At 50.6% G+C, this 9,034-nt stretch overlaps 1 protein-coding gene across 4 annotated transcripts in view; it reads right to left on the bottom strand.

Moving 5' to 3' along the window:
- The window catches only part of INSC (inscuteable homolog (Drosophila)), a 119,171-nt gene that overhangs the window by 25,384 nt on the left and 84,753 nt on the right, over positions 1-9,034 (bottom strand). For all 4 annotated transcript variants that reach the window (XM_012725593.1, XM_004683017.2, XM_012725594.1 and 1 more), the window contains exon 8: positions 2,520-2,691. In XM_012725593.1, the coding sequence (XP_012581047.1) occupies positions 2,520-2,691 (172 nt within the window). The remainder of the gene's footprint in view (positions 1-2,519; positions 2,692-9,034) is intronic.

Below are 9,034 nucleotides of genomic sequence, written 5' to 3' on the forward strand. Positions count from 1 at the left end.
AGGCGGGAATCGAACTCATGCGGAAGTGGCTTAAGCTTCTCAGTGCTGTGCTTTAACCCGCTGCGCCACCAGGGAGGGCCGCAAACGACACCATTTTTATGGCACCTTTGTAGCTAGAGGAAGCGTGGATTCCAAAGTCAAGTAATTCTCCCAAAATTGCACAACTGAGAACTTTTGGTAATTGGGGCCCAGATTCAATTCCCAGTCGGCCTGATCCTAAAGTGTCTGTCCTGTCTGACCTCCCCTCCCGGTCACTGTGAGCTTCAAGGCCCCTCTGACTCAGCCCAGGGACGCTCCCACCACCCTAGGTTTCCAACCCATCAGGAGGCAAGTGGACCCCAGACCAGTGGCCCCCACAGCACACGTGCTCCCAGAACAACTCCGACTCTAGCTGAGCAGCAAGGGCTGGGGGGATGGATTACCCAAAGACCGAAGAACTCCACGATCCCCCTTTTCCAATGAACGCCCAATCCTCTGATTTCTAGGGAGGTGCTGGAGTCAGTCAAACTCTCCCAGGCCGCCAAAGCTTGGGGGGTTAGGGGGTGTTGGGGGGGGGAAGAGGTGGGCCAGGATTCACCGGCCCACTTTGCTGTAAAAGTCCTTCTAGGTCTGGACACCCCCTCATTCTCATGCAGTGACCACTGCTGCCAACACAGCAATTATTAACACCACCATCTAAGTGCCTTTTCATTCGGGTGCACATTTATTTGAACTATGGTCTCAGTCACCTGGGATGCGTTAGGAAGATTAAATTGAGGATTCCAGTGACTCATTTGTAAATGTTTCCAGGGAATGGCAAGAAATTGGAGGGCCATTTCCCACCAAAGACTGGAGCCTGGCGAGCTGCCCAGAAGACACATCCCATCTCCTGGCTCTCTGAGCAGACTCTGCAATGCATCTTCATCAGAGTGAGATAAATCCGGAGACTCCTTTTCTCCAGGGAGAAATCCAGCCTGGGGCCAAGAGGCAGGAATGGGTGCTCAGCAATAGTGACAGGTAGCTTGCATGTACATGTTATGATTGATTTGTGTTATTATTTGCCATTATTTGTCAACTGGGAGATTTTCTATAAAACCTAGGATTTTGTCTTATATTTAAGATGTGGTCCTTCCTACCTGGAAACAATCCATGGATTTTATCAGTGACTGACCCCCACCCAAGCCCCTCTTTAGTCATTGTAAGTCTTTTTCAAATCAATACAGGGCTCAAATCTTGACTTCTTCAGCATCTCTATGCTTCTTACCTGGCTCTGGTGAATCCAGGCAGCAGTGAATCCTAACAATGCTATGTGGCCTCAAGAAAATTCCTTGGCCTTTCTGGGCCTCGGTTTCTTCTCCCACAGAGTGAGCATTGCTTACAGTCTCTTTAGTCCCCTTCAGCCAAAACTTTCAATAATCAACTTGTATGTTTTCTCAGTTTTTAATAAATGTGGATATCAGCAAATTGACTGTTCCCAGTTGGGGTGCTACTGACCCCAGCAACCAGAATCAGCTATAAAGTCCCTCGACTATGTCCCCCATGTAGATCTTCAAATTACCGAACTAGAAGGACACTTGAGGGAAATGGGCCCCACCCCTTGTTTTATATTATAGGAAAATCATAAAGTGAGTTTCCCATGGCCCAGGCAAGGGAGGGGGAACATCTCTCCCAGCACCGGCACACGGCTGCTGCCAGCAGCTACTGGTTGAACGGAGAATGAAAGACCAAGTCCCAGTCACTGTGTTCTGATTTGTAGCCCAGGGTCTATGCTGTCCCAGAAATGTGCTGTTCCAGACAGTCCTAGTGATGGCTTGGTGAACTTCAGCACTGAATCTTCTAGCAAAATTAGTTTTCATTCAGGTTCCATATCAACTAGAAACAGACAGAGCCAGGACAGAGGTGGGGATGGAAGTAGAAACACAGATGGTCCCCAGCTGTTATAAAAGGATGCAGTTTGCAACACAAATTTCATGAGGATTGTTACTCATATAAATCCTGGTTTCTGAAACTGGAGGGACAGTGTATTCTAATAGAAAGCTGGTTCTCCTGCCAGGACTGCATGAACATGGGCACTAGGAAGAGTCAAGACTGTCCAGGCCCCTTGACGTGAGCAACACTGGAATTGTAGACAGCCGGTGGGTGAACCACACTGTTTGGTCCATCGTCACTGCCACACCTGTCAGTACAGTGACTGTGACTTCCGGACACCAGAGTCATCAGATTCTCTAGCCAAGGATCTGAGTGTCAAAATGTGAGGCCCCAACCTGTGGAATTCGTCATGGACTCCATGAAGGCTAATGCCTCCCGACCTGACCTCAATTCAAGTTGCTTCTCAGAGGCCTTCCTGCAGGGTAGTAGGCGGCTCGGCAATAAAGCTCTTGAAAGCCCGACTTGGATACCCTAACAGTGTAGTCAGCCAATGTCACCATCCAGTGAGAGAGGCTGGGAGCAGTGAGTAGGGACACTTCTTGGCCCTTCCTGAAGACAAGTGTGATATGGACCCTCTCCAGGGGAGTCCTCCCTCCCAGGCCCCCACTCACTGATGAGAGCTGTCACGATCTCCTCCATGCTTTCCAGGAAGCTGCTGAGGTGTTGGGTGAAGGGCAGGTGTGGAGAGGTGACCTGAGCGACCACAGCCGCAGCCTCAGCCCGCGTGGCCTCTGAGTGGCTGTCATCTGTCAGGATGTTGGCCAAGCACAGGACACCATCCACCTGCAGATGGAGAGCAGGTTCAGCCTGTGTGTCCTGGGGAGCAGCACTGCTCATAATAGAAGTGAGATAGAGGCTGAAACCCTCCACAAGGCCAAGCCTTGTCCCGTTCCAGGACAGCCCAGGATGCAGTGTGGAAGTGGACAAGGACCCTTGAATGGTACCACACCTGGCATCCAAGGCCTGGCCCTTGGCCCAAGAAGAGATCAGTGACCACCCACAGGCTTCCTGATAGCAAGTGTCAAGCCAAGCAGTTAGGCGCTGGGCCTGGCCAGCCACCATAACTCATTGCAGTGGAAAGAACAGTCACCTGGAAATCTCACATCCCAGAGCCCACCTCCTGGCCCCTCTCATTTGTCTTCCACTTGGCTTGACTTCAGTCACTTAGCCTCTCTGAAACCATCTCTTCACTGCTGATAGTGTGCTGGGGGCTCAGAGATGAAGTATGTGATGCCCAAGTGCAAATGAGTGGGGCGGACTTGAAGAGAAGCTCCAAGAATGCTGGCACCCCCTTTCCTGAGCTGCAGGCTGAGCTCAACACCTTTGCTCCCCATCTGTCCCCCACACCTCTCCCCAGGGAGAGAGGGCTGCTCCCTAGAGTCTTGCTCTCTAGCCCCATAAGGAACAATCCTGGGTGCGGTGCCAAAAAATCCAGCTCCCAGGTCTACCCCAGGCTGACTGCCCACGATTAAGAGTAGCCCCTGCTCACCCAGTGCTTCTGAGGGGCCGGCGCCACCTTCAGGACAATGCATGTGTGGGACCACTGACCCCTCACAACCCAAGCACAGGCTTATCACCCCCACATTGTAGGACAAAGACATTGAGAGAGAAAGTTTTGTTGATGTGCCACACCACAACTTTATGAATAGTTTGGGATTTGAGCCCACTGTCCAGATTCAGGTCCATGGCTTGAAAAGGGCATCCTACTCGACCTGTGGAGATACACCTGCCCTCCGCCTCCACCCAAGGTCAGTAGCTGAGACCCACTGCAGAAAAGGGAGCTGTCAGTTATCAGCGGTAGCGCAGCGCTGCTCCTCAGCTGCCTCAGGATCAGACGGGCCTGAGGACCTGCCACCAAAGAGCCCTTGGCACGGAGTGTGGAGGGGTGCAGGGATGAGGCAGGGGAAGAACCAAAGTGGGGTGAAGTGAGGAGAAGCCCGTGCTAAGGCTCCCTGAACCTGCCAGGGCCCCCCACCCTTCCTTCCTGTCACTCAGCCCCAGCAGGCCCGAGGCTGCCTACTGTTTGACTAATCACCACCACCAAGCTCCGGGCCTCTCTTAAATGGCTCCTGGGAGCTGTAAGGTCCATTAGCTGTGAGAGCCTTTGGCAATTGCAGACTCAAGTAAGACAAATGTGGAAACAGGAGCTTGGGGAACTGTCCGCAATAAAACTCACCTGGATGTGCTTAATAAAAGAACAAACAGCAGCCAGGCAGCCCAGCAGGCCTGGCTTCACGCCAGCTGTTTGATGAACAGCCCCCTGGAGGGCGACCTTACTTGAACTGAGGAGAGAAGGGGGGTTGTTCTGGGCCCAGAAATAGGAATAACCCTCTCCCCAACTTAAGAAACCTCTGAGGCCTATCTGGGGTCCACCTCTACCTCCTCCCCGCACCATCCAAGGCTGTAACTAAGGGTCTCTGTCTACGGAGGGATGTTCTCAAGCACCCAGTCTCCCTAATCTCATCTTGATTGCAGGAGTTGCATCTCTGACCCAGCTGGGAACGCAGCTCCTAGAAGCACACTCACAGGTGGGCCTGTATGAGCACAGTGGGAGTTGAAAGTCCCCAAGGGTCTGGCCCCACCCAAGGCCTGGATGCCAAGCCTGTGCCCAGCCCAGACAGACAGCTGAGCATATTTCCCTCAACACGTACTGTCTGCCAGGCCTGCACACAGGTGAGCCAGAGCAGAGAGGCACATGTTCACACCCACACATACCAGCCATACAAGATGATCACCACTGAGGTTGCTCTGTGGAGAGGCCTCCAGGAAGCCATGTGCACTTAACAGTCTCACCCCACGTGGGACAAGTGTCCTCCCCAGAGCTCACCCCCAAACACGTCCAAGGTCCTCACAGCATGCATCACACTGAAGGACCCTTTCTCCAAGTGAGTTCTGAGGACCAGTTGTACCAATGGGACTTCCTTCAAGCACATTTCTGGGCCCCAACCAGATCTATTCAATCAGACTTCAGGGAAGCCTGGAATCTGCCTTTCAACCAAGCCCAGTCAATATCATGCACCAGCTGTAGGCAGAAGCTGTAATATCTCTGTCTCCTCCATTTCCTTGGGGGACGCTGCATGCCTAGGAACTTCAGTCTGTTCTCCAACGTTGTTCCAGGACTGGCGCATAGTAGGTTTTCAGTAAATGGAGCATAAGTGGAGAGAGTAACACTTGACCTAAGACTTGAGCGCAAGCCTGGACGAGCAGAGCAGAGTGGACTGAACCCGGATCGGCTTCCGTGAGCCACAGCCGCCGCAGGCAAGGGCAGAGCTGGAGAAACTGAGAGCCTGGATTCCGATTCCTCACCCCAGGAAAGTGACCCTCAACCCAGTCTGATGTGGACCCCCATCCGTCTCTGCCCTTCAGTTCCCAGGGAATGGTGTCTAGTCTGTGCAATCGCCGGCCGTCCGCTTGCCTTCTGGTGTGTTTCATAAGCTTCAGGTCTCTTTCAGTAATGTATTAAATATGAAAAATCGCTTCTTCCAGCAAGTATCTAAGTCATATATTACATATCATTGATCCATACCTCATCTATAATATAGAGAGAAAATTTACAAGCTATAAAAATGGTAAAATGAACACCTGCCTAGAGCATATAGGTACATGCTTAAAATGCAGACATTCTTCCATTGAGGAAAAAAGCCTCTCTACAATTCTTGACCTCACCTCTGTTTTCCTTGCTGGAAGAGCACTGTCCTGAATTTTGTGATTATCTATCTTAGTTTCTCTAGAAATTTAATGTATGTGGATATTGTCTACCTTTATAAGCTTTCAACTTGACATAAATGTCTTCACACTGTACATAACACACACACACCCCCATCAGCTTTATGCTCAGAAATATTCCCCTGCATTCGCACGTAGCCAAAGTTTATGTGTTTTCACTGCTGTGTGCTGTTTCATTGTCTAAGTCGACCGCAACCCACACAGGCATTCTCCCTTGGATAACATTGACGTCATTTCCCAGATCTTGCTAGAATATGCAGTGTTTCTATAAATATGCGTCTAAATATCCTGATGTGTGTGTGTCCATTTCTCTCGCGTTCTCTCTTTAGGAGTGAAGCTATTGCCTCTTCAGGTCTGCGCGTCTTTAATTTTACTAGTGAGGCCCAATCATTTTGCAAAACAATCGCACCAATTTATATTTGGGGCAGCAATATATAAATTCACTGAACTCCATCTTATCACAGGATAGGATGGTATTCACAGTTGGTATTCTCAGATGTTAGAGTTTTGCCCACTTGAATGTGTGGGTCCAAACTTTATTTTCATATTCATGCCTCCACAAACTCATGAAGCTAGGAACCTGTCTGTGTGTTTCTGTTTTGCTTTGATTAATGTTGATGCTGATTTCTGAATTTCCTCTTGAATAACTGCCTTTTTGTTGCTGTTCATTTTTCTTACTTGATTGTCATGTAAGCCCACTGCCAAAGTGTTTGCCTCTGATACTGCTGATCTGCCATGTGGGCCCCTGTCAGCCAGCTGCCTCAAACCCAGAGGCATCTCCACCTCTGCTCTTGCCACACCACCCAGTTCATCGCAGAAGGCAGGCCCAAAGTTTCCCTCACACACACACACACACAGCGGTGGACTCTGGGTCTTCAGCCCCTGGACCAATTCTTGTAGCGTGAGAACAGGGAACCCTCTAGGGATCTAATTGTCCTCTGTATCTTACCATCTAGACAATTTCTGTACCTACTTAAAGCCTTTACATATCTATAATGAGGGCTGACTATCAGGAGGGCATTGGTATTTTCAACTGAGAGGTTGCAGAGTGCACTCTGCGCCACATGGTGGTGCCATCATCCCACCTCATTTCCATCTGGAGGCTGCCATCAGCCCCAGCCACCGGCAGAGTCAGGTCTCCCCATTCTGTCTGCCTGGTTTTGGCTCCCAGAGGCGCTTCTCCTCATAGTTCCTTTCTCTGGGTCCTCTAGGCCTGAGACCCCACAGCAAACCTCAGTCCATTGGGTTGGGGCCATAAGGTTAACTAATTGTTTAGACATTCTCAGATCATACAGATCAGAACAGAACTTTTAAAGGGCCCTCCTTGGTGGTGCAGCATGTTAAAGCACAGCACTGAGAATCTGAAGCCACTTCCGCATGAGTTCGATCGCAGCCCCCACCCCCTCCGGAGGCGACCACTCCAGGCCCGCCCGCTGCTCCCCTCAGCAGTGTACTTCGTTGATCTGCACCCCCTCCGGAGGCGACCACTCCAGGCCCGCCCGCTGCTCCCCTCAGCAGTGTACTTCGTTGATCTGCCTGTTCCGCTCCCCACTCTGTCTCTGGTGAAGCCTCTCGCCACCCCTGAGCCTCTGGTCTGTACCCCAGTTCTGTATGTACAAATAAATAAATCTTAAAAAAAAAAAAATTGGGGAACTTGTGTGATGCAGAGCTCTGGCCCTCTGGCTCTCTGGGATACCTCCTCTCTGGCAACTCTCTCAGCCCACCCTCCTCCCTGGGCCTCACTCCACAGTGTAGGGCCACTGTCATCCCTAGCTAATAACTTCTTGTGAGTTTCTCCCTCATCCCCTTCTCCTCTCTGATCCCTCTCTGGTAGCTTGTTCCAAGGCTTGCTATCTGCTCACTTTGTACCATTTCAGTCACTAACACCCAAATCCAAGCGACCTCAGCACTCACTGTGATGACCCCCAAAACTAGTCCTCTACCCTTACCTGTTTCCCAGTACCATATCCACATCTCCAACCTGATACTAAATCTCTGTATGTTTAATTCTAAAACTAATTTGCCTGGCTATCCCACAGGCAGCTCAAACTCACTTCATTTTCAGCTGAAATGGCCATCTTCCCTGTCTTCACTCCCCTCCAGAGAAGAAACAACTGTTCTGTGAGTATGTGCCTAATTCCCAGAGGGTCTCTGCCCCCAGCTGCACACTGTCTGGTCTGACCAAAGAGAACAGTATCTCTGGACTGTGCTCACCGTTGACAGGCCCTTCCTCACATCAGCTCCTGCATAGAGCACTTCTAGGTGCTGGCCCTGGCTGAGGCCTGACACTCAGCAGTTAGCTGGGGAAGCATGGGCTGAATGGTGAGGGTCAGAGGGCCAGGCTGGGGAAGAGAATGCCAAGGCCAAAGAGTCTCTCAGTCAATTTAATGTCCAGGCAGGGACTCTCATCTTGACCTCCCTACTCTGTGCCCGGTGCCCCCTCCATGGGGTCTTCAGGCAGGGCGATGAGTGGGAGAGTGGTGACAGGAGCCAGGGCGATGGAGGTTGCTCGGCTGAGCGCAGATGATGGGCAGAAGCAGCTTAGCCTGGGGTGAGTTTCTTCAAGCCTTCCTCCCATTTCAGGAAAGTCTTCACCCCAAACCGTCCACTTCCCATCCCCAGTCATTAACTTAATGGTGCCAAGAGAACAATCTAATTAAAGTACTTTCTTATTCCTAAAGAAATTGCTGTAGAAGCACTTATAGGTAATTAGCTTTTACATGGCGTAGGATTCGCCTGGGACGGAAGCCAAGCTTTCTTTGTAGGAGGGCACATAGTGGCGAAGAGGATGGTCTTGCCCAGCTACCTTGGATGCAGCTGAAGCCTAGACACAGAGGGAGTTGATGAACTTTGGAGATTCTCCCTGGGTGGGGATGGGGGCATGGTGAGAGAAGGGTCAAGGAACCCATGTGGCTGAGGAACTAAAAACATACAGTAAAGATCACGTAAGATGAGGAGCACTGACCATTGGGAAAGTATCAGTGGTGACTTTCATGCAACTACCTACAGGACATGGCTAACACACACACAGTCACCACAAACCCCTGTCCTGGTTTCCTGTCTTTTACGGGCATTGGATTTTTAGGTGTAGGCAGAGGAGTTGGTCACTGGGTGGTGCTAGTTATACAGAATCAGGAAAATGTGATAGAAATGTAGCCCAGGAGGCAACAGGACCTTGTCCTCTTTCCCCCTTATTTCCACTCAGACACCTAAATTAGAGAGAGAGAGAGAGAGAGAGTGTGTGTGTGTGTGTGTGTGTGTGTGTGTGTACATAAAATGGGGATCTAATCAGGAAAATGTGATAGGTGTGTGTCCATTTCTCTCGCGTTCTCTCTTTAGGAGTGAAGCTATTGCCTCTTCAGGTCTGCGCGTCTTTAATTTTACTAGTGAGGCCCAATCA

Source organism: Condylura cristata, unplaced genomic scaffold (genome assembly GCF_000260355.1).
Source record: "Condylura cristata isolate star-nosed mole 26May11 unplaced genomic scaffold, ConCri1.0 scaffold00015, whole genome shotgun sequence".
NCBI classification, from domain to species: Eukaryota; Metazoa; Chordata; class Mammalia; order Eulipotyphla; family Talpidae; genus Condylura; species Condylura cristata.